Source organism: Helianthus annuus, chromosome 17 (genome assembly GCF_002127325.2).
Source record: "Helianthus annuus cultivar XRQ/B chromosome 17, HanXRQr2.0-SUNRISE, whole genome shotgun sequence".
NCBI lineage: Eukaryota > Viridiplantae > Streptophyta > Magnoliopsida > Asterales > Asteraceae > Helianthus > Helianthus annuus.
In genome coordinates, this window is record NC_035449.2 from 73,034,852 (window position 1) to 73,062,228 (window position 27,377).

General features: G+C 39.4%; 1 protein-coding gene across 1 annotated transcript; it reads right to left on the reverse strand.

The window, feature by feature from the left end:
* Positions 1-4,805: 4,805 nt before the first annotated feature.
* Positions 4,806-8,312, reverse strand: LOC118488849. The gene is made up of 3 exons (XM_035986251.1): positions 6,929-8,312; positions 6,790-6,856; positions 4,806-6,216 (listed from the first exon to the last, which is right to left on the reverse strand). The coding sequence occupies exons 1-3, from the start codon at positions 8,310-8,312 to the stop codon at positions 4,806-4,808; spliced, it is 2,862 nt and encodes a 953-aa protein (XP_035842144.1).
* Between the last annotated feature and the right edge of the window lie 19,065 nt (positions 8,313-27,377).

Consider the following 27,377-nt stretch of genomic DNA (forward strand, 5'->3'; position numbering starts at 1 on the left):
TTTAAGGTAAGCTTTGACCCGACAATTGACATAGTTAGAGTGGGAATCTGAGAATACCCTTTTAAGGGTTTATTGCCCACATAATTACCTACTTATAGGTATTTTTAATTCGAGATTTGACTGGATAATTTTAGCTTAATCTCGAAGTCAAACCTTAATTACAATGGTTTGACTTTTAGCTAATTACTAAGCTAAACTGAACTAAGAATGATTAGGAACACTTACAATGGTCCTAAATATGATTAGGGACTTAAGAGAAACTTGATTACTGTCCAGAGAAGCTCCAGAGATGCTTGAAGTTGAGTTTGAATAAGCAAGTCTCAAAGTTCACAACTTCTTCTTCTTATATAGTACACCAAATGTCACAAGATCTTGCCAAGTAACTCTACCAATGTTGTGAGATGATCCCAGGTGCCCCTATGTGGCTATATACTGCCTATCAAGCCCCTGAATTCGAATACCACACTAATAAGGCGGTGGAACTGGCTGAACAGGCAGCTGCCCAAAACTTGCTGCCAGCGACAGGCTTACGGACCGTAAGCCAAATCCCTTGCGGTCCGTATCCACCCCTTGCGGACCGTAAGCCTATACGGATACGGTCTGTAACCGACCCTGGTCTGATGCGCCCAGGTATGCTCCTTGCGGACCGTATGCTTAACTGGTTGCGGTCCGTAACCGATCCTTGCGGACCGTAAGCTTTATGCCATACGGTCCGTAACCGATGGTCTGAGGACAAAAACTTTGTAAACTTTAAGCTTTGACCATGCACTTCTTTTTAATCCGAATTTCATGCAATGCTTTTCAGTTGTGGGACCAAATACTCAGACCTTGCATGCTTTGCATGCACTTACACCCCTTTGGCACCTTGTGGCAAGTCTTGTAGTGACGGAAATCTTAAGAACATTTGTTTGGACATGCATCAATTTAAATTCAATTCTCTTAACCAAGAATCAAATTTCCTGATTGTAGCAGTGACATTTTAAGAATCCAATTTCCATATAAAAATGGAAATTTTATTTATTTAGAAACAACCGGCTAAATATATGTTCGATGTTTATCATAATGATTTAAGGTCTTGGGATTTATCACTTGGGTCGCTCAGAGTTATTTTAATAACATGACGCCCTTTTCAAATCCTACCATACATCCTTTATTTTATCCGGGTTCCTGACACGTTTGTCTTACGTGACATGTGTCTTTATTTTATTGGGTATGATTTTACGAGGTGTTACAAAGCTCGAAGTCGACAGAAAAGTTACGCCGATAGACGACGCAAGCCCCTTGAATTTGACGTTGGCGACTACGTACTCCTAAAGGTATCACCTTGGAAGGGTGTGGTTAGATTCGCAAGAAAGGGAAACTTGCGCCTCGATATGTTGGACCTTTTAAGATTCTGGAAAGGATCGGAAAAGTCGCCTACAGACTCGAACCACCTGAGGAACTCAGTAATGTCCACCCGACTTTCCATGTGTCAAACCTCTGAAAGTGCCTCGCTGAGCATGATTTAACAGTGCATCTCGATGACCTCCAAATAAACGAAACACTACACTTCGTGGAGAAGCCTGTCGAAATCATGGATTGCCAAACCAAGCAGCTCAGACACTCACGCATTCCTATTGTGAAAGTCCGATGGGAAGGCAAACGAGGCGCAGAGTTCACTTGGGAACTCGAAAGCGACATGAAGACAAAGTACCCACAGTTGTTCGTTACGGCTTCGGCCTAATTTCGGGATGAAATTCCCTCAACTAGGGGAGGCTGTAACACCCCAGTGTTTCAAAAGTCAAAGTCAAAGTCAAGATTGAAGTCAAAGGAGGAAAAGATTGCTAATTGCAATCTGTCTCTCCTTGCTCAATTCCTGTTTTGACTTTTTTGACTGTAGATAGTCTATTTCATGTTTGCGTTAGTTGTATTATGTGGAGTAATTAAGTATAATCGCAGTAATCGAGGTACGTTTATCGATACGAATCGCTGTACGACTGTGAATAATAGGAAGTAACAATGCGATAAAGTCAATTAAACGCTAATCAATCTAATCTAATCGACATCGCGCTCGCAACTCGAATTACGCATTTCGGTGAGTATTATACGTGTGTGTGTGCCTTATGTGTTACTTGTGCATGTTTATTTACGTTATGCGTGGTAGTCAATCGAATCACAATCGAAACGCAATCGAACTCAATCGCAATCGAATCGCAATCGCAAACCGAATACGAAATAAGGATGATTGTATGTAGATATAGTATGATAATCAGTAGAGAAGAGATAGTGCGAGATATGAGTGGTTGGGATTAAAAGTAATTTGACTAGGAAACATTATCGCATCGCATCGCATCGCTCGCAATCGTAATCGAAATATCAAAAATCGTCGCGCCGCGCACTCGAACCAGATTGCCATCCGACCGGGTTGCCATCCGGTCGATGTGCCATCCAACCGACCTGTCATCCGGGTGTGGTGTCATCTGACCGATCCACCCTTTCCACTTTTGGAATCCTATAAATACCCATGTCACTTTCATTCTTTCCACTTTTGGCAAGTGACGTCCGAGCAGCTCGTGTTCTTCGCCTTTTCTTCGATTTCTCTCAAATCCGGTAAGATCTCATCCTAAATCTTGTACTTTCTTGATCTACACGCACTCCTACACCTTTCTATCTTTCAAATCTTAACTTTTAACCGTGAAATCACCCGATTTGAGGTGTTCTAGGATGACGTCATCATGATGTTCCTGAAGAACTTCATGTTTTGGCTTCAATCCTTCAAGAACAACTTGAATCTAACCGATTTCCACACAAATAAATTAAAATCTTTCATAGATCTAAACATGTTCATGGTGAAAAGGATTGAGAGAAGGTTTTCCAACTTTCTTTCAATTGTTTTACACTCAATGCACTCAAACCGATAGAATCGGATCTCGTTCTAACCTCTACTCGTTCTTAGTAATGTGTTGGCTCAAGATCTGGATCTTATCCACGAGGCCACCGATTTCGGGTTAATCAAGAACGACCGACTTGAACCGGTTAACTGGTTAAACATTGGGTGATTCCTGTTCGGTCAGGTTACCAGGGTCGAGACGGGGTTCTGTTGGTTGACACGTTGTCAAAGTGTCTCGATAAAACTACAAACAGTCAAAACGACCAAGTGAAAGATGAACGGAATGACCAGCACGGAGTGCTATCCGACCGGACAGCCATCCGAGCGACTGGCCGTCTGAACGGCTGACATTTTGGGTCCCACACTTAATCAACCTTATTTAAATTTGAGTATTTAACGAATTGCTATCCAATCGGACTACCATCCAACCGGATTACTCTTTGGATCATGAGATACTTGACTTCAACACTTAATCGATTTTGAAACATGTTCAATGCGCTAAGGATGCCACCCGACCGGACTGCTGTCCGATCGAGTGACAACCTGCTGTGAACTTGTTCTCACTGAAGTGCCAACCTATCGGATTGCCTTCCGATCGAACAACCGTCCGATCGACCGACCTGAAGGGTAGAGATACTTCAATGTTTTCAAATGCCACAACAAAAACTTCAAAAGTCAAACCATCATACACAAACATATCTTTCTCATAGAAAGAAACAATCCACTCGAATAGTCATCCGACCGGACTACCGTCCGACCGGATAACCGTCCGAACGGATTATCGTCTGCACGACTGGCCGTCCGATCGGATTACCATCTGACCGAACTGCCATTTCACCCATCAGCACTTGCTTTCGTTTTACGCATCACTTATCGTTATGCTATCGTTCTAATCAGGCTAACCTTACTCTCAAGCGCTCCCTTCAATCCATCAACCACTGTGAGTATACTCGATCCCTTTTTTGCTTTAAGTACTTTTGGGTGTTACATACGTTACTTATACGAAATCACATCAAACACACTACGCAATACTTTCAACGCTAACCGTTACCGCATGTATTACATGACTTAATGAATGCTTGTTTGTTATGTTTACACATGGAATGCTGTCTACCTGCCTTAGCAACGATAGTACTATAGTTTGGACTCAGCACCCGTTCACACGGGGGTTGTTAAGGACAATTATTTACATGGATTACGGTGGTGATCATGTATTACGAACTGCCTTGGGCAGTCAACCAGCAGTCATTGGTATTGATAGGTCCATGTTGATAATTAACATGGTTCGTTTTCCTCTGTGTACGTGCTGGTTATGCGTAAATTATTTCGAACTCTATATGCTATTATCAAACTTGTATGCTCGCCTTTACACTATGTGTATTGACTTTTATTTTAACGTATGTGACAGGTATTTAGGATGCTTATCTGCTAGGAAAGCGAGGCTATAATAAGTTTCTAGAGGCCAACAAATAGTTGTCTGTACTAATGTAATCAGGAGTCTCTAGAAGCAGATAAACAATTGGGCTATTTTGAAAATCTGAGTTGTCGGAATAGAACTATTTGCCTAGAATTTGTCTGTAATAATTTGTTTACCTTTTGAGATATGGTATGGGACATGTTACTTTAAATTGATTGGTAATGATAATTGTTATGGAAACTTCTGGACAATCTGTTTCGCTTAGTGCCGCGCCCTGATGATTCCGCCATCGGTTGGGGTGTGACACAAATACTGCACAGCATAACTTATATCTGGACGAGTCAAAGACAAATAGATCAACTTACCAATTAGCTTTTGATAATTGGTAATATCTATTAAGTCTTCTTTATCACTAACAGTTTTTATTAACAACATGGCTTAGTTCAATTGGAGTACTTACTGGTTTACTCCCAAGATATCGAAACTCAGCCAATAATTCCAAACAATACTTACGTTGATTCAAACCCCTAGGTCTTTAATTTTAAAACTGTTACTATGTAAATTTTTAGTTTTAGTAATTTCAGAATCATTGTTACCAGTTATTACAATGTCATCTACATACACAAGCAACACAATGAACACTGAAGATTTAGACAAAACATACAACGAATGATCACATGAACTTTGAACAAAACCTACATTAACTAACACATCAGTCAGTTTTTCATTCCACTTTCTAGGAGCCTGTTTAAGCCCATACAAAGACTTTACCAGTTTGCAAACTTCAGACTCATTTTTAGCATAATAACCTTCTGGAAGGGACATATAAACATCTTCAGAGATTGAGCCATACAAAAAAGCATTATTAACATCCAATTGATATAAGGTCCAATTGTTTTGAACAGCTAAACTTAGAACACACCTAACAGTGACCATTTTCACGACTGGTGAAAAGGTTTCACCAAAATCTAACCCTTCCTGTTGGTTGTACCCCTTTGCAACCGACCTAGCTTTATAACGCTCAATTTCCCCATTGGCCTTATACTTGATTTTATAGATCCATTTACTGCCTATAGGTTTTCTATCATTAGGCAAATCAACAAGTTCCCACGTTTGGTTTCGCAACAAAGCTTCCATTTCTAGGTTCATTGCTTCGACCCACTTAGGATCTCTCGAAGCTTCACTATAACTACTAGGTTCTGTTGATTTACTTAAATAACTAATGAAACTAACATTATCAGCAGACAAACAAGCATAACTCACCTCTTTATTAATATCGTACTTCACACTACAATTAAACACATAATCCTGAATTTTTTTAGGAATAGAAACATTCCTAGAAGATCTTCTAAGACCTACTAGGGTCCCCTCAGATGGGTTAATCTCATCTTCTAACACAGCAGTGTCCTCTGCCTCACCAGACTCCTCTCTATCACTACTTTCTACACTAGATTCTAAACTATGACCTAAGTCAGTTTGTCCAGGAGTGGCAGATGCAGAGGGAGCTGGCTGCTGATCATCACTGACCGTGTCATGAGATTCAGTAGCACCCTCTTCATCATCGGGAATAGAAGAAACTTCAGGTGTATTTGTCTCATATATATCAAAAAAGTTTAACAGATTTAAACTCTTATCATGCACAACATTATCATTAATTTGTTTTGATTTAAAAGGGTATACATGTTCATAAAATTTAACATCCCTTGAATAGAAAACCTTTCTTTCATCCAAACTCCAAAGTTTATACCCTTTTTTTACATTTGAGTAACCTATCAAAATACACTTATCAGCATGATAAGCAAATTTATCAGGTTCATTTAATATGGTACTAAAACAAAGACACCCAAAATTTCTAAGATGAGACAATGAGGGTTTAAAGTTAAACACAAGCTCATAAGGACTTTTCCCATTTAACACAGATGACGACAGCCTGTTAATAATATAAACAGCAGTTAGCACACAGTCACTCCAAAACCTCAGTGGTAGGCCACTCTGAAACATCAAAGTTCTGGCTGTATTTAAAAGATGTCTGTGTTTACGCTCAACTACCCCATTTTGTTGTGGGGTATATGAACAAGAAGTTAGATGTATAATACTTTTCTATTTACAAAACATAGTCATTTGATTGTTTATAAACTCAGTTCCATTATCACTCCTAAACACTTTAACTTTCTTTTTAAACTGAGTCAAGACAAGTTCATAAAAGACTTTCAGATTTTCAAAAACTTCCATCTTATTCTTAAGCATATAACACCAAACAGATCTAGAAAAATCATCAACAGTCAAGAAATATCTATATCCTTCATAACTAGACACTTTATAAGGACCCCATAAGTCTAAGTGAATCAGATCACCTAGTTCCTTAGACTTATGATCACTTAAAGGAAAAGGAACTCTAATTTGTTTAGACCTATGACAGATTTCACATGGACCATGTTCAACAGATTTAACACCCAAATTATCTTTTAAAATAGCCAAAACTTGATCCGAAGGATGGCCTTACCTAATGTGCCACAAATTTGATCTAATAACACTATTAAAACACAAATTCACAGAATTACCATCTTTACCTACAAAATACAATCCATTTTCCTATTTACCAATCACCAGGATTTTCTTTGACCTCAAATCCTGTAACATACAATTATTTTCATTAAACAAGACTGCTATTTTATTGTCTTTGGCTAACTTATGCACAGATAAAAGATTAACACTGTACCCAGGAACATAAAACACATCTTTAATAACAACATTGTTAATTAGTCTAAGTTCTCCAATTTTTAACACACTAACACTTGTCCCATTAGGATGACCAACCTTTAACCCACACTCAGAAACATCAATACAATTAAACATATCTTTATCACTTTTAATCATGTGTTGATTAGCACCAGAATCAACCACCCAATTATAATCATGATTAAAACTCACACTGCTAGAACAGCTAACAAATTCAGACACACAAGCAGACATACGTCCCATATTGGACTTCTCCTGATCTCCCTCAAACTTATCACCAACTAAACTCATTAACTTTGCAATCTGCTTAGGAGTAAAAGGTAAAGCAGACATAGCAGAACTAGAAGGACCAGATGACACATTAGATCTATTAGTATTATTACCAGTATTGTTTCTTACAAAAGACCCACTAGTTCTCTTTTTCATACCAGGAGGATAACCAATTATCTCAAAACATCTATCAACTGTATGACCTAACATATTACAATGAGTGCATTTTAAGTTTGAGTTAGGTCCCCTAAAGTTTCTCCTAGATGTGTTTTGATTAGATTGGTTAGACTTAGCCACATATGAAACAGATTGACTCTTTGACCCACTACTTGAGAGTCTATGTGACTGTTCTTTAGAAATTAAGGCATAAGCAGCCTTGACAGAAGGAAATGGTTCTCTTGTCAACAAATTTGTCCTCACATGTTGATATACATCATCAAGACCCATGAGGAATTGCATTAATTTGATTAAAGTGGAAAAATCATTGTAGTCTTTGGCTGCTTGACAAGAACATGAAGGCAGATGCACCATTGCATCAAACTGCTTCCACATAGTTGTCAACTTATTATAATACTCAGCCACAGAACTACCACTTTGAGAAATACAATTGATTCTTTTATATAAATCATAGACAACAGAACCATCGACCATATCATAAGTCTCTTTCAGGTCTGTCCAAACTTCAGAAGCAAGTTTGGAAAAGACCTGCCCTAAAAATAATTCTTCAAACACAGAATTCAATAACCAGGTTAAAACCACAGAGTTGCATCTATCCCATTGGGCAGCTAAGACATCATCATCATTAGGTTTTTCACATTTTCCATTTATAAAACCAAACTTATATTTAGCTTCTAGTGCAAGCTTCATTGCACTAGACCAAACAGAGTAATTCTCAGTGCCCTTAAGTTTTATACTAACTATTGTCAAAGCACTTGAGTCACTAGGATGCAAATAAAGAGGGTTCCCTATGTCCAACTTGCTAATAAGGGTAACAGAAGTACCTTCACCATCACCCATGATGACAAATACACAAAGAACAAATAAACAACCAAGCACATATATCACAAGTTATCAAACAATAACACTCAGGATACAAGACAACCAAACAAAAAACAACCTAGGGTGAAGCTGAGTCAGGGACCAGATTCCAGGTTTGTCACTCACAGGTGCCTGGACAAGCCTTTACTCATGAGCCACTCCTAAAACAACCAAGATCAGATAACAATACAAACACAGAACTGAACTGAACCAACAACACAAAACAGATGCAAACAAACCAAGACACACCAAGTAGCAAATAGACAAACTCGATCAAGTGCCGGCCCGACTAGTCCGGTAAACAGGGATGCCTAGACTCAGACAAGAATGATGCAGAAACAAACAATAACAAAGACAAAAGATAGGAACGATCTTACAGTGGGTGCAAAAGCTCCAAGAGATATCAGATCAGTAGTTTTTAAGAACTACTAAACCTGATATAGAAAATACCCTGAATAATACTTCCGCTCAGTTTGCTCTGAACCTTCTAGGATTTCAGAGACTAACACGAAAGACAGATCGCTGAGAAGACCAAAAGACTGCAAACCCTAAGTTAGGGTTTCGTCCAACTTCAACAAGTATGCCACCAATAACAAACAGATCTGAGCAGATCTATCATCAACAAAAGTTTCCGAGCACAGAAACCCTAGAAAAACAATAACAAACAATCAGTGAACATAAATGCACATCAGAGAATAACAAACATATCATCAACAGGAGAACGATGGCTCTGATACCATGTTAAAAACAATGGTATGATGATGAATCAACAACAAATAACAAAGATGAACACAAATATAGCGACAAAACAGGTGACAAAACTCTTATTAACCAAACCAGAAAATTTGTCCTCCAAATACCCAAAGATCTTACAAAAGTAAGATCTGAACAATATAAACAATACAATCAGTCTTGATGATCATCTATACCAACAACCACAATAATCTCTCTAACAGATGAGAGATATGAAGACGATACAGAGATGCAGCAACTCGCCACAAGCCCTAACCACTATACAGAGAAAGTGAAAGTGAAACAATGAGATGAAAAAGTGAATGAAGCTTCCGGAACCAGCAATATATACCAAGCCACAATCAATTTACACTTTGATCCAAAAGTTTCTTCATAGATGATCGCAGTCCCTCAAAGTTTCCACAACACCCCCTGAACTTCCAACTGAATACAACAAACTACAAACGGTTATAACAACTTGTGTAAACAGCCCAACAATGAATAGGCCCAAACATACAACTAAGCCCATAACCATTTGAATGAAAGCCCAAATATACATTTCAACAATAACATAAGAGTGAAGACGAGCTCAAAACGAGTTGTCACACTCACAACCCTTCATTAGATACATTACATGTACATACACCATCTTCAAGAGAAAGGGGAGTTTGAAGTGCCAAGAAATGGTAAAAAAATCACTTAGCAGGATAGATAAAGATGAATAGGATGGTTATACGAACTGTTTCTTAATTGGACGATTAAACTTTCCATCTTGCTTAGCTTGTTGCACATTTAATTTAAATCTATAAAATTCGAACTCAAAACCCTTACATCATCAAATACCAAAAAGGCTTAATTGACTTTCCTTTTTGTTTTCTTTTACAAAAGGAAATGGAAGTTTTAATTTTTAAACATGATACATGATTAATTTATAATTTCATCTTATTAAAAAAACCCAACTCAAATTTTATCTTATTAAAAAAACCCAACTCAAAATTGTTTGACAATGTCGTACGATAAAAAGTCAGAAGGGAAACTCAACATTCCTTTATTGACTAAAATCAATGCGAGAATGTTAGATAGCTACTAACATTATGATTATGATTATATAATGTAACTTATTCTTGAAGGTTGATGCCAATCTTATATATCTCTTTATCTGATGTAATGTATCGTAGACACCGATCTTAATTATTTCTTTATCTTGCGAACTAAGGTCATGATTAACGGGAATTATAGGGGTGTGAAGGGGCTTGATAACGCTCCTAACGTCATCTCATTGGACACTATAGAGGCATGAAAAAGAGGGGCATTTCTAGTATAACACTAAACGAGAAGAAAAAATTGGAAAATAATGATTGAAAGAGTATTAAGGGGCGTTAACCGTTACGCATTTTTTAAACTCACATTATGATATTGATGTGATGAAAAATGCCTCTTAAAAAGCATTAAGCATGGATGATTTTAATTATAAAATACTAAATCTATTCTTAGTCTATGTAGTGTTATTTATAACCTTAAACTTTTGTCCGGATGATGCTATTAACTGATAAAGTAAGAGGGTTATAGAATTGGAAAAAAATGGAAAAATATTATAGAAATTTATTTTCTTAAAAGGTCGTTTTTTTCTGAAATTATAGTTTACAAAAACCTTTTTACCCTAAAATATTTGAAAATAATGTCTGATTTAACAAGAAAATAAACAAAATAATCTAAATATAAAAGATTTTTAATCGTTAAAAAGCCATTCTTAAAAAATAAATAAATAAATAAACGTATATCATTAACCCGTCCATGAAATAATAAATAAATAAACGGATATCATTAACCCGTCTATGATAAACTGGTTTTCATTTGGTTTTCATTTGTGGCCTTGTGGGTGTTTTGTCACATCAAGAGTTAATTTTAGATTGTTGGCCGTTGGGTGGTCTGATCTGATTTGTTTTATATTGTCCAAACATGTACAACCTTTCGGTGCAATTAAGTTTTGAGTGGCCTCAGAAAAAAAGCATTTCACAGTTTGTTTATTGAAGATATGACTTATTATAAACTAAATAAATATAATGGAAATTGATATAGAACAAAGTACTAATGAGAATATTTGCCTAGGTACTTAACCTCTCATTACAAGTCATGTGTTTTTAAGATTATTTATACAATTTACGTCAAAATTATATTAAAAGAATCGAATATGAGGTATAATCATTCGTGCGAATTGAATGAACCATGCTACGAGACCACAAGGTCTAGACATCCTTATGCCATGTGTTATACTATTCCCTCATCTTTAGTTCATAATTGTCACCTCAAGTCTTTAACACCACATCACCAGTGGTGGAGCTTGACAAAAAAGTTTTCAGGGGGCGTAAAATGATGGGACCCAAAAAATTTCTTATCGTTATGTTTCGGGTCAGGTCGGGTCGTGTCGGCTATTCGATTCTGGTTGGGTCAAATAATAATAATTCCAAATAAAACTAAAAAAATTCATTCATTAAAATGATCTGTTCTTGCACATAGAAAAACTATATATTGTATAACAAACAAAATACCTATACATATATATATATATATATATATATATATATATATATATATATATATATATATATATATATATATATATATATAATGATACAAGATAAATGGAACCTGGACGAAAAATTACAACTCAGCCCGACGACCTTTAAGATTTTTGAATTCATCAATTATGTCTTCCGAATCAAACTTATCAGCAATTTTTTTTTTCTATGTAAATCATCAAGCTATTTGTGAGATATTAAGTTTATTGTGTGGTGGGTAATCTAGGGTTAAACAAATAAAATAAGAGTTAAAATATATTTACCAAATAACCCATCATTTAGGAAAAATAATCGGGAGGGCGATCCTATATAATTTTAAAATTTTCGGACGAAAAATCAGACCATATACACTTCTAACCAAAACATTGAGGTGGACGAGCACACTCCCAGATACCCATTATACATCGCCCTAAACATCACCATCTTCTTATATTCCTCTCCTCCTCAGCCTATATTATATATTCTTCCCAAACCCACCCTGTGATTTTTTTTTTAAATTAAATATAGAAGAGAGAGAAAGAAGGGGGAGGGACACAGAAACTCACGGGGAATGCGGAGGCGATGCGGTATTCGGGGGCAGACTTAAAGCTAGCCAAGGTGTGCGGGCGCACCCTCGGGAAAAAAAATTTTAGTGCTAAGTTCCGTCGAAAATCCCGTCCGCACCCCTTGGAATTTTCCGTCCGCACCTCTTAGAATTTTCCGTCCGCACCCCTTAGGTAAAACGGGTTATCAATTTAAATTTTAAATTTTTTTTAGTAAACTCTTATTTTTTTAAAAACACCACCTAAATTATATAACTTTTGATACCTAAATAACTAAACCCAAATACCCAATACCTTTAACTAGCCCACTCCTAAGTCTTAGCACAATAAACAAACCCAACAAATCAACAATATTTCAAACTAAAATAAAATAAACAAGCCCAAAACCCTTACATATTCTCTCCCGCTCTCTATCATCCCTGCACGCACGCCAGCAATCAGAACATCAGCGACAACAATAGCCGCATACCACCGTAACCAGCCATCATACCACCGGCGATCGAACACGAGTAAGTTTATTTTTTATTTTCGATGATTTTTGGTTGATTTTTTGATTATTTTTGGTTGATTTTTGGTGGCGTGGGACGGAACCGGTAGCCACCGGAAGTGAATTTTTTATGGCAGGAGACATGTGTGCTTCTTGTTAGTGATGATATGTTATTTTGTGGTGGGTTATATATGTATATTTTGTTAGTGATGATGATGATATTTTGTCTTTTTTTGTGGGTTATATACACGATCAGACCTGATGTTTGGATTTTTTTTAAATGGTGTATATGATGTTTAGATGATTTTTAGTGTAATTTACATTATGATTTCTAGGGCTTGAATACTTGATACGCTATGTAATATGTTTGTCAAGTCTTGTAAGGTTAATGGTTTCAATAAATATTCACGTAACTTTTACATTGGTATATCGGTTATTGAAGCTTGTTTTCGTATTACCCGTTGCAACCGCAATCGTTGAAAGATGTTTTTCAGCAATGAATAATGTGAAGACCGACTTGCGTAATCGGATTGACGATGAGAACTTAAGTGATAATTGTATATGTTATATAGAGAAAGAGTTGCTTAAGAAAGTAGGTTTAGATGATGTTTTGGATAGATTTCAAAAAATGAAAACGCGTAGGGCGATGTTTTAATTATGTTTATAACAAGGTTTGACATGTTTTGATGATTATATAAATTTAGTTTGATGTTCTTTTGTTTTACATGACCCGACTCGAACCGACCCGATACGAATCAATTTTTTTACTTATATACCTTGGGGCCTAAAATTTTTAAAAATGTTTCGCACCCCTATGAAAAAATTCCTGGGTCCGCCACTAGCGATATTCCCTGACCCTCCACATCAACTCCCTAAGAGTATAACACCCGGCCTTAACAACCTCATAGCAACATTACATCCGTTATACTGAGACGCATCACCAGTTATATTCGTGCTTTGAAGTCTCATTACAAATGCTCCAATCAAAATCAGTTTCATATAAATATATGTAAATTTGAGTTCGTAAAAAAAAAACCAACTTTTTTGGAATATAGAGTGAAGGTACGAATCAAATTCAATTTAGAGTAAAGTGTAATTTGCGTCTTTGTTGTTTGGTGATGGGATCAACATGAAACCCCCATACTTATTTTTCACTGCTTGAGTCCTTGTGGTTTAAAAATATAATATTATGTGATGTTCGGTTAAGCGTTTGACTTTGGGTGAAATGGCAAACTTACTCTTACAAGCACCTGCTACTACCACAACCATCTTCAACCACCCTCAGCCATTGGCACCTTACCCTTTCTCTCAAGGCCGTCTTTGAGGGGGTGCGGGATGGGCGATGACACGGGGCCCAAATCTTTTTAATTTTGTATAGAATTTTCGTTGTATAAGCTAATATATATATATATATATATATATATATATACTGAATCGAAAGATGGCACAAATAAGCACTTGTCGGGGTGGTTATGCATTGCTTAAATAACAAGTAGATGCGGGTTCTAATCCTGGCGTCTCCAAATTCTCTATTTTAGCTTCAATTTTAAGTTTTTTAGCTGTATATGACATTTAATGCTTAATTTTGTCAACCACATCTTTTTCTTTAATTAATAAAGAGAAAAATGCAATTTGCGTCTCTGTGGTATGTGTGAAACATCAACCTGACCCCCTAAATTCATTTTTTGGTTTTTTGAGCCCCTGAGTTTATAAATTCATAACAGTTTGAGTCCTTTCGTCACACTTCCGTCTGTTTAACTGTTTGAGCCAGGGGTAAGACCGTCTTTTGGATTTCTTTCCTTTCTAAAAACCCCAAAATTCAGTATTAAGCCCTAATTTAGTCCCGCCAAAAACAAAGATAGTTGATTGTGCCAGAGAGAAACTTCTAAAACCCCCCAAATCGATGGTGTTCATATGGCGACGTCGTCCTCAAGGTGAATACTACGATCCTGAAGATATATATGGTAAGTTGATTGTGTCTTCGTCCTCAGGGGTATATTCTGTTTTCGCTTTTTTGAGAATGAGTTTGATGTTTTGATCATTTGTGTTAACAGGGAATGAACCCAGACTATTTTCGATAAAGATTAACCATGGAGGTGAGTTTACTGATTATCCAGGAAGGGAGTATGTCAACAGTAAGGTTAGTTACATTGACTGGGTTGAGTTTGAAAAGTTAAGTGTTGCTGTTCTTCGTGAAATGATGAAAGATATAGGTTACTCTATAGATGATGTGTTCAATTATTTTGTTAAAGATCCTAATGTGTGTTTGGATTTTGGTCTTAGACACTTGACTGATGATGATGAGTTAGAGTATGTGTATGACCAACTTAGAAAAGGATGCAAGTTAGTAGATTTGTATGTTGAAATAGGAGACTCTAGAATCAAGGATTCAACTGCAATGAGCCTGGCTTTACAAGATAATGTGGTTGAGGGTGAGTCACAAAATAGCGAGGCAGTTTTTGAGGGTGAGTCACAAAGTAGTGATGAAGAGAACAGTGATGAAGACGATCTAGGTTACACATTTGATCAGGAACCAGATAATCCAGTGTTTGATTATGAAGTAGATATGAGTCAGTTCAAGGCATGTGTTGACTTTGATCCTGATGAAGTCAATGAGACAATTAAGGATGCTAGAAATGAGAATAGTCAAGAAGAACTTAGGCAGGAAGATGTAACTTGTGATCATGAGGATTTTAGTGATAAAGATGATAACTGTACACTGCTGGACAAGGTTGCGAAGAAGGTAAGGAAGAAGAGAAAAAATACAGGTCATGTTAGTGACTCATACCTCCCATTTTCAATTGGTCAATTAATACCAGATAAACAACAGTTGAATGACATGGTTAAGACATATGCTGTTAAGAGTACAAGGCAGATTATATATTAAAAAATGATAAGTTGAGGTTCAGAGTTATTTGTCTTGGGACTAATCCTACTTTGGGTTCTGGTGAGGGGCAGAATAGTAAATTTAGAGGGCTAGGGTTAAAACAAGATAAAAGGCACTTGAAGCCCACTTGTCCTTGGGCGGTTCAGATCTCCAGGAGAACTGAAAAGGAATCTTGGTGTGTGGAAACGATTACCTCACAACATCATTGCCTCCAAACAAGAGAAGTGGGCTTGTACACCATGTCTCAGATAGCGAATGAGATCCAACCCATGATCGAGTTAAACCCTGACTTGCCTTTGCCAGCCATACAGGATATGCTTGTGAAGAACCATCAGGTGAATGTTTCAATCCAGAAAGTGTTTAGGGCTAAAAGAATTGCTACAACAAGGATCATTGGAGATTATAGAGAGCAGTATGGTATCCTAGGGTCTTATTGTGAAGCACTGTTGAGGGCAAATCCAGGTAGCACAATTAAAATAGATACTGAACCCTGTGCTAACCCTAGTCTTCCTACTAGGCAATTCAAGAGATGTTATGTTTGTTTTGCTTCGATTATGAGGGGGTTCAAGATGTGTGGTAGAGAAATATTGGGACTAGATGGATGTTTTATGAAAGGTCCATTTCCTGGATAGATTCTGACTACAGTTGGTGTAGACGGCAGCAACGGTATATATCCTGTAGCATATGCTTTAGTGGAGGCTGAAACTTTTAAATCTTAGGAATGGTTTTTGGAATTACTCAAAGATGATCTTATGTCACATCCCAAATTTCCACGTGTTACCGGTGGGCCCGGTGGGGAGTATCGTGACGTAGTTGATATCATCATAGTCAAACGACACAATTTAATATGCACAGCGGAAGCAAAAGATAGATTTATTTCAATCGAATAATCATTGTAACATTAAGTATCACAAACAGTTGAAATAGATCCACAGGCGGATCAAAAGAAAAAGGAAACATGTTCAACAGATTTATTTGCATCCAAGCTTGCGAGACTCTAAGTGATGCTAAGGAGAGGCAGCCTATTACGCGTAGTACCTGCACTTAATCTTTTTGGGAAAATACGTCAGTTTGCACTGGTAAATACAATTTAACTGACTCATTTTGAAAAGGTTTGAAAATTGATTTGAATGCGCATGGCACAAAATATTTTTATAACTTGGGATAATCATTTGAATATAATACTTGTAAAGAATTACATGTTTATTTTGCGTCTAGTAGCCCGGTTCATGCCGAGTTAAAGATTAATAGACACACCACATAGTATAGTCCCGCGGCGGGAAACCAGCGGTTATACCTTAATAAATGTAAATGCACTGACGGGTGTACGCCTACACCCGTGTGCTAAGGTCGTGGCCATTCTTTGAATGATTCCAATGATATCCGGGACATGGTCATTAAACTCCCAGAGGCGTTAAACAAACAAAACAAATTTTTAAACGGGTCATCTTGACAATACTTAACCACTAATCGATTAAGGTCAAATCCCCAACCAAGCGGTATTTTATATACCGTACCCCAAGCCCGTATAAGGGAAAATACATTAAAAGTATTTACCTGAGCAAATATAGTCACAATAGCAAGTGCAAATATCTTTTACTGGATCTCCTATTCTGGAACGAAGGTTTATAATAACCTATTAGAATCCTAACGGGTCTTTAATTTAGCCTAAGCTTAGACCGGTTAGTTTTAAAGAAAGAATACGGTTCTATCGCATGGAAGGCGAAGACCGGATTAGAATGTGGTTTTGACCCGACAAGCTTGCATGCTTGTTTAAGGTGGGTAACTTAAACACATTCTGGATTTTGAGACAATAATGATATGGTTTGACCCGTTTCGGCTAAAATGTGTAAACTAGTTACATAAGCCGATCCGAACGCGGAGAGTGCGTAACGAGTAACCATATGAATCATATACAAGTTCCCTGAGTTAATATGCACTAAATATGTTGTGATATCAGTAAGATATCTCCCATTATGCCCAAAATGATTTTAAACACAAACTATGCCTCATAAGGGCATTTTTGGTCATTTAAAAGGGTATAAAAGAGTTTAATTTGTAATCTAAGTTACAGGTCTGATTTATTTAATAAATATACTTAATTTAATAAGTTATAACAGTAGGGTATCATATATATGTGAAATTTATTAATTATAACCCTATTATGCACCGAAGGGGCATTTTGGTAATTTCACATAAGCCTAAAAGGTTAAAACTGAAAATCTGAGTTTAAAACTTTTGCTTACTGTTATAATATAAAAAATTGCTGAATATATCAGTAGGTATCAAACTTTATATATATAAACTAGTTTTGATACATACTATGTCGTAAAAATGCTTAAAAGGGCGATTTGGAACCATTTCCGGGTTTTGAAAGAAAAGCTGATATTTTTATAATTCCAGAAGGCTCAAAATAATGTATTTATCATATTAGATCAGTATAAAAAGGTTTGGGGTCAAAAGGATTTATAAAACTCATTTTATAGCCTAAAAGGGCAAAACTGGCAATAACCGAAATAAGCTTAAAACTCTAAGTTTTGCTCAGCCTAAAAATAAATAAAAATCTCCAAAAATCCCAAAATATTATTTTATATTAGTAGGTAACAAGTTTTGTTAAAAAATTTGGGTTTTGATAGGCTATATGCTAATTATGCCAATTAATTACTAAGAATGCTTCTAATTACGCTAATGAGCATAACTCTAAATCTAGGCCTCAAACTGATGTAAAATTTTAAGTACAAGTTTATAAATCTGTAACTAAGATATCTACTCTTTTACATTTTCAAAAATCACATTTTAAGGTCCTTTGGGCATAATGGTCAACATATGAGCATTTAACGGAAACATGCATAAGAATTTAATGTCTAATGAACCAAGTTGTATAATCACTGTAACACCCCGTGTTTTTGAATGTCAAAGTCAAAGTCAAAGTCCAAGTCAACTTTGACTTTCTTTGACTTTAGATAGCCTATAATATGTTTTAGTTGTATTATGTGGAGTAAGTGTTGTAATCAAGAATCGAAGTAATCGAATGTTTAATCAATGCGACCGATTTACGACTGTGAATAGTAGGAAGTAACAATGCGATAAAGTTAATCAATCAATAATCAAGTTAATAGATTCACCAATCAAACTCGAGACTCGAATTATGCGAACTCTGGTAGTGTTATACGTGTGCCTTATGTGTTACTTGTGCGTGTTTACTTATATGTTGGGTGTGGTATTCAGGCGAATCAATCGAAAATCGAATCGAAACTCAAAAAGCGATCGAACTCAATCGAAACCGACAACGAAACGTGAAATATAGATGCTTGTATGTGGATATAGTGATTGGGACTGAAAGTAATTTGACTAGGAACTCTATCGTATACGTATCATCGTCCATCGAAATCGAGACATCGAAAATCGTTGCGAAATACTCAAAGTGGGTCGCGGATCGAACAGGAGGCATCCTGATCGAACAGGCTAGCCGATCGGCTAGCATCTTCCTAGCCGATCGAGCAGCCCGTTCGATCGGAGCTCCTGGCCGATCGGCTGCCACTTTCCTCTTTTGGAGCCTATAAATAGGGTTGTCATTGTCACACTTTCTATTTTTGGAAAGCTCTGACCGAACCAGCCTTCTTCTTCACCTTTTCTCAGATTTCTCTCAACTCCGGTAAGTTCTCACTCTAATTCTTGTACGTTTTTGATCATTGCATGATTCTACACCTTTCTATCTTTCAAAACTTGATTTCTAACCGTGAAATCACCAAGATCTAAGTGTTCTTGAGTGATGTCATCATGGTGTTCTTGAAGAACACCAAACTTTGGCCTCATCCAGCCATGAATAGCTTAGATCTGACCGGTTTCCACATAAACAAACTAAGATTTGTAAGAATCTTAACATTTTTATGAATGATTTCCAACTTTCTTCAACCTTTTACACTCGAAGCCTTAAAACCGGTAGAAACGGAGCTTGAACCGGCTAACTAATCGTTCTAACAGTTAAGAGGTTCAAGATTCAGATTCTATATACAAGGTTCACTGATTTCGGGTTAAACGTCAACTTACCGTTTCGAGCAGTTCACCGGCCGGATTTGGGTGATTCCTGTCCGAACCGGTGCAACAAGTAAGAACCCACGTTCTACAGTTTAACTCGCCGTCAAGTTACCTTAAAAGCATGACAAATAATCAAACAGCCAAGTGTTAGACGAAAGGCCGACCAGGTCAGAAATGCTGGCCGAACGGCTAGGCTGTTCAAACAGCCCAGCCGATCGGACATACCAGCCGATCGACCGGGCCAGCCTATCGGCTAGCACATGGTCTCACACTTTCCAAACGTTACGAAGTATGCTATTGACGAGGTGATGTTCGATCGAGTATCCTACTCGATTGGTAAACATTACTCTTCGGATCATGAGATACTATGCTTCAACACTCAATTGATTTTTACAACTCGTTCGTAGTAAGGAATGCCAGCCGATCGAACAGTCTGTTAGGAACCAACAGACCAAGTTTATGTGCCTTATTCCGCAATCCTTCGCTATCACTGCACTCGAATTTTCAATTAAAAGTCGGCGATTCAGTCAGGAATAGGTGTGAAAACCACAAACTCCTGACTAAATTGACTGACTTATGATGATTTTATCCCTTTAACTCATGCTTATCTTGATATTTTCAATAGCATACGAGGAGAATTATACCAAATCAGGAGTGGAATCCATATTTTGATGAATAATCTCCTCAATTTTTACTAAAACAAGGAAGAAATTGCTAAGCCAGGGGTGAAACCCTAACCGGGCAATTTATTCCGGACATTTTATCATCCCGCCAAAGCTTCGACGGACTCCAACGACCTGAACTCACGAAGTATGACCTAGGGAATACATGTTCAATGCCCAAGAATCGAGGCAAGGACACGAGCCCGAACGTTGAAAGTGACAACAAGTCCGTTGCGAATAGTCGAATCGCTTTGGGTAGTCGATGTCTAGTAGCCGCAGACAATCTGCCTCTCGATTTTTATGTGTTCCTGTGTGCTTTATCTGTTTACGTGTCTATATTTTGGACATTATTCGATTTTGCTGTCATTTCAATCGACACACACGACTCGCATTGCTGTTCTATCTCGATTCGACTATGTTATGCTATACGACTAAGTTAGGCTATACTATACGATGCCATTCGATATGCTATCCGAACGACATGCGAGCTTTGAAGAATAGGTTTCTGTTTTCTGACTGCTTCTATGCTTAATGTGTATGAGTATATGTGCGTCTGTGTTTTGTGCTCTACGTGCTTGTGTGCTTTTGTGACCTATGTGCCCTATGTGCTTCTGTGCTCCATGATTATGTGTATCTGTGATTCTGTGCTTATATGTTACGTAATTCGACGTGATTCTAAGCTTTAGATAGTAGTAGACGTGTGAGGTGAGATTCAATTTCGTTGTGTTGAGTCTCGTGACAATGTCTAATGCAGACCATGTCGTCGTCTGGATCCCGACACCGTCTGACTCGCCAAGAAAAGAGAGACCGACGCCTCGCTGCTATCATCTCCAAGCAAGTGGCGAAAGCCGTGAGTCAGGTGTATGAAAATGCCAGCAAAACGTCTGAAGAATCCCGAGCTGAAAACCCTAAGGATTCAAGCAAGGCTGCTTTCAGCTTCAAGCAGTTCAAAGCATGCGGACCAAAAGAGTTCACTGGCGAAGATGGTCCTACAGCCATGTTTCACTGGTTCGACTCAGTCGAAGTCACTCTGCGCCAGAGCGGATGTCCTAAACATCTCCGCACTCTCAATGCCACAGGCGTCTTCCAGTCCCCTGCTCTAGACTGGTGGACGGCCGAATGAAACAAGCGCGGAAATGATGCAGCTTACGAGCTAACATGGGAGGAGTTGAAGGCAATTATGATCGACGAATTCTGCCATCCCCATGAGCGCCAAAAGCTGGAGGATGAGTTTTGGGTAATCAAACAGAAGGACGGAGACGACGCTGCTCTCACTGCTCGCTTCAAGCAGCTTAGTATCATATGTCCCGACCAAGTCAAGACCTCAGATCAAGCTATCAAGAAGTACATTCGAGCCCTGCCCGACTGTGTAGCCGAATTTGTTCACGCCGCCAAGCCAGCAACGATCGAAGAAACCTACCTACTCGCCGCTGAGATCAACGACAAGCGAGTGAAGTCTGGTTTTTGGGATAAGCAAACCAAGTCTCTGCACCAAGCCACCGCAGCACCCACTGACTCATCTGCTCAATCCTCCAAGTCATCGAGAAGAAAGAAGAAGCACAACAACAACAGCTCCAGCAACAAGAACTGTGCTATGACAACCGCTGCTGCTCCTCTACAAGCTGTACCAGCTCAACAGCAGCAACAGCACCGCTCAGCTCCAGTGATCAATGCACCGCCAGCGAAGCGTGCATACACAGGCCCTCACCCACTTTGCCCAACGTGTTCGTATCATCACCCGGTGGGTCTAGCCTGTCGCTTTTGCGCTCACTGCAACCTTTACGGTCACTTCACTGCGAACTGTCGCTATGGTCCCCGTCAAGCCCCAGTTCAAGCCACTGTCAACCAAGCTCTACTCCCTGCCCCTCAAGGCCAACAAGAAGCTCAAGCACCAGCAGCCAATGCTCGAGTCTTCTTTGCATGTGGTGACCCTAACCACTTTGCAAACAGGTGCCCGAACAGGGTGGTTAAGCAAGAGCCCCAGCAGCAACAGCCACAACAGCAGCCTCAGCAACAGCAGCAAGCAGCCCATGCCTGAACCTTCAACATCAATGCCCGTCAGGCTCAGGCGGATAACAACGTGGTTAATGGTACGTTCCTTGTGAATGGTATTTATCCATCATGTCTGTTTGATACTGGAGCCGATAACTGCTTTGTGTCGTTTGAATTTGAGAAGCTCCTTAGTCGTAAGCGCTCTTATCTGTCCTCGTCATTCGAAGTCGAAGTCGCTATGGGAAGAACTATTGCCGTTAATTCAGTACTCCGTGATTGTACTCTCGAACTCAACAATCACATCTTTCCAATCGACCTTATTCCAATGCAACTCGGAAGCTTTGATGTCATAATAGGCATGGACTTTCTTCGCGAAAACCATGCTGAAGTTGTGTGCTTTGAAAAGATGATACGATTCTCGCTCGCGAATGGTGATCTATTGTGTGTGTACGGTGAAACAGCGTCGAAAGGTCTCAAGCTTATGTCATGCGTCCAAGCTAACAAGTATCTCCGCAAGGAATACCGAGCTTTCTTGGCCAACATTGTAGTAGCAGAGAAGGAAAAGAAAAAGAAATTTGAAGTCAAAGACATTCCAGTGATTCGTGAATTTCCTCAGGTGTTCCCTGACGATCTTCCTGGACTACCACCAAGTCGTGATATCGACTTCCGCATCGACCTCATTCCTGGAGCTAACCCCGTTGCCAAAGCCCCTTACCGACTCGCACCATCCGAAATGAGGGAACTCTCGAATTAACTCCAGGAATTACTCGAAAAAGGCTTTATTCGCCCAAGCACCTCTCCTTGGGGCGCGCCAGTCCTTTTCGTCAAAAAGAAGGATGGATCGTTCCAGATGTGCATCGACTATCGGGAATTGAATAAGCTAACCATCAAGAATCGATACCCCTTGCCCCGAATCGACGATTTGTTTGATCAGCTACAAGGTGCATCATGTTTCTCTAAGATCGATCTGCGTTCAGGATATCATCAGCTACGGATTCAAGAGGAAGACATTCCTAAAACCGCTTTTCGAACCCGTTATGGCCATTACGAATTTGTTGTTATGCCCTTTGGTCTAACCAACGCACCCGCGGTTTTTATGGACCTGATGAATCGCGTGTGTAAGCCTTATCTTGACCGTTTCGTCATCGTGTTCATCGACGATGTCATGATTTATTCCAAAACGAAAGCCGAACACGCGCAACATCTACGTTTGGTTCTCGAGTTACTCCAGGGGAACCGACTCTATGCCAAATTCTCCAAGTGCGAATTCTGGTTGGAGGAGGTTCAGTTTCTGGGTCACATCGTGAATAGTCAGGGTATCCATGTCGATCCCGCGAAGATTGAAGCCGTCAAAAGCTGGATTACGCCTAAGAACCCGTCAGAAGTTCGTTCTTTTCTCGGACTAGCGGGCTATTATCGACGATTCATTGAAGGATTCTCCAAGATCGCTGTGCCACTTACCGCTCTTACTCATAAGGACAAGCCTTTTGTGTGGGGAAACGCATAAGAGACTGCCTTCCAAACCCTCAAGCATATGCTGTGCAACGCTTCGATTCTTACGCTGCCCGACGGAAGCGACAACTTCATTGTCTACTGTGATGCTTCTAACCTTGGTCTCGGCTGTGTCCTCATGCAGCGAGACAAGGTTATAGCCTACGCATCTCGTCAGCTCAAGATCCACGAGAAGAACTATACAACCCATGACCTCGAGCTAGGCGCGGTTGTCTTTGCATTGAAGATTTGGCGACACTACCTGTATGGCACTAGGTGTACAATCTACACTGATCACAGGAGTTTACAACACATCTTTAATCAGAGAGAGCTTAATATGCGTCAACGCCGATGGGTAGAACTTCTCAACGATTACGACTGTGAGATTCTTTATCACCCAGGCAAGGCGAATGTGGTTGCCGACGCGCTCAGCAGAAAGAGTTACGTGCTCAGTACCCGAAACATCCAAGCTCAGCACAATCTCGAGACCCTTATCCGCGAATCTCAACATGCTTGCTTTAACGAGCGTACATTGAAGAAAGAGAGGATCTATCACGATGGAGCTCAGTTAGTAAGCAAATCCGATGGGATATTCTATTATCTGGACCGAATTTGGATCCCTGGGCGGACCGAATTGCGAAAGATTATCATGAATGAAGCCCACAAATCCCGGTATTCTATTCATCCCGGTGCAGATAAGATGTACCAGGACCTTCGTTATAAGTACTGGTGGCCGGGCATGAAACGAGATATCGCCCTATACGTTGGAAGTTGCTTAACTTGTGCAAGAGTCAAGGCTGAACATCAAAGACCCTCTGGCTTACTCGAACAACCGTCGATACCTATATGGAAGTGGGAGAGTATAGCTATGGACTTCATAACGAAACTCCCACCCACGCCATCAGGTCACGACAGTATTTTGGTTATAGTCGATCGTCTAACGAAATCAGCCCACTTTTTGCCGATACGAGAAGACTACAAGGTGGAGGGACTAGCCCAAATCTACACCGACGAGATCATTTGTAATCATGGTACGCCTCGTGACATCATTTCAGACCGTGACGCTCGGTTTACTTCGCGATTGTGGGAAACGTTTCAAGCGGCCCTTGGTACGTCGCTTAATCTGAGTACTGCATTCCATCCTCAAACCGACGGACAGACTGAAAGAACGATCCGTACTCTTGAAGACATGCTCCGAGCGTGTGTCATAGATTTTGGTGGTAGTTGGAACAAACACCTGCCATTGGTGAAATTCTCGTACAATAACAGCTATCATGCCAGCATTCAAATGGCACCTTTCGAGGCTTTGTATGGTAGAAAATGTCGATCGCCTTTTGTGTGGCACGAGATCGGTCACTCGCAACTAACCGGTCCTGAGATTCTACAAGAAACGACTGACAAAATCCACCAGATTCGAGACAACTTGGTGAAAGCTCGGAACAGACAGAAAAGTTACGCCGATAGAAGACGCAAGCCCCTTGAATTTGACGTTGGCGACTACGTACTCCTAAAGGTGTCCCCTTGGAAGGGTGTAGTCAGATTCGGCAAGAAAGGGAAACTAGCGCCTCGATATGTTGGACTTTTTAAGATTCTGGAGAGGATCGGAAAAGTCGCCTACAGACTCGAACTACCGGAGGAACTCTGTAACGTCCACCCGACTTTCCACGTCTCTAACCTCCGAAAATGCCTTGCTGATCATGACCTAATCGTACCACTCGACGATCTTCAGGTCAACGAAACCTTACACTTCGTGGAAAAGCCTGTCGAAATCATGGATCGCCAAACCAAGCAACTCAGACGCTCACGCATCCCTATCGTGAAGGTCTGATGGGAGGGCAAACGAGGCGCGGAGTTCACTTGGGAACTCGAAAGCGACATGAAGGCCAAGTACCCGCAGTGGTTTAAATAGATCTGAAGCGTCAAATTGGTCAAACGACTCATGGTGATGTGCAGCTTCGAGCCTAATTTTGGGACGAAATTCCCTAAACAAGGGGAGGCTGTAACACCCCGTGTTTTCGAATGTCAAAGTCAAAGTCAAAGTCCAAGTCAACTTTGACTTTCTTTGACTTTAGATAGCCTATAATATGTTTTAGTTGTATTCTGTGGAGTAAGTGTTGTAATCAAGAATCGAAGTAATCGAATGTTTAATCAATGCGACCGATTTACGACTGTGAATAGTAGGAAGTAACAATGCGATAAAGTTAATCAATCAATAATCAAGTTAATCGATTCACCAATCAAACTCGAGACTCGAATTATGCGAACTCTGGTAGTGTTATACGTGTGCGTGTGCCTTATGTGTTACTTGTGCGTGTTTACTTATATGTTGGGTGTGGTATTCAGGCGAATCAATCGAAAATCGAATCGAAACTCAAAAAGTGATCGAACTCAATCGAAACCGACAACGAAACGTGAAATATAGATGCTTGTATGTAGATATAGTGATTGGGACTGAAAGTAATTTGACTAGGAAATCTATCGTATACGTATCATCGTCCATCGAAATCGAGACATCGAAAATCGTCGCGAAATACTCAAAGTGGGTCGCGGATCGAACAGGAGGCATCCGATCGAACAGGCCAGCCGATCGGCTAGCATCTTCCTAGACGATCGAGCAGCCCATTCGATCGGAGCTCCTGGCCGATTGGCTGCCACTTTCCTCTTTTGGAGCCTATAAATAGGGTTGTCATTGTCACACTTTCTATTTTTGGAAAGCTCTGACAGAACCAGCCTTCTTCTTCACCTTTTCTCAGATTTCTCTCAACTCCGGTAAGTTCCCACTCTAATTCTTGTACGTTTTTTATCATTGCATGATTCTACACCTTTCTATCTTTCAAAACTTGATTTCTAACCGTGAAATCACCAAGATCTAAGTGTTCTAGAGTGATGTCATCATGGTGTTCTTGAAGAACACCAAACTTTGGCCTCATCCAGCCATGAATAGCTTAGATCTGACCGGTTTCCACATAAACAAACTAAGATTTGTAAGAATCTTAACATTTTTATGAATGATTTCCAACTTTCTTCAACCTTTTACACTCGAAACCTTAAAACCGGTAGAAACGGAGCTTGAACCGGCTAACTAATCGTTTTAACAGTTAAGAGGTTCAAGATTCAGATTCTATATACAAGGTTCACTGATTTCGGGTTAAACGTCAACTTACCGTTTCGAGCAGTTCACCGGCCGGATTTGGGTGATTCCTGTCCGAACCGGTGCAACAAGTAAGAACCCACGTTCTACAGTTTAACTCGCCGTCAAGTTACCTTAAAAGCATGACAAATAATCAAACAGCCAAGTGTTAGACGAAAGGCCGACCAGGTCAGAAATGCTGGCCGAACGGCTAGGCTGTTCAAACAGCCCAGCCGATCGGACATACCAGCCGATCGACCGGGCCAGCCGATCGGCTAGCACATGGTCTCACACTTTCCAAACGTTACGAAGTATGCTATTGACGAGGTGATGTTCGATCGAGTATCCTACTCGATTGGTAAACATTACTCTTCGGATCATGAGATACTATGCTTCAACACTCAATTGATTTTTACAACTCGTTCGTAGTAAGGAATGCCAGCCGATCGAATAGTCTGTTCGATCGAGCGACATCCTGTTGAGAACCACTTCAAAAGTTCCCAG

Coding starts and splice junctions, on each gene's coding strand:
- LOC118488849 (XM_035986251.1), bottom strand. CDS start 8,312: ATGGGTGATGGTGAAGGTACTTCTGTTACCCTTATTAGCAAGTTGGAC. Junction 6,857..6,928: donor CTTGTTTAATGAAAATAATT/GTATGTTACAGG, acceptor TGTATTTTGTAG/GTAAAGATGGTAATTCTGTG. Junction 6,217..6,789: donor TCAAATTTGTGGCACATTAG/GTAAGGCCATCC, acceptor TATTATTAACAG/GCTGTCGTCATCTGTGTTAA.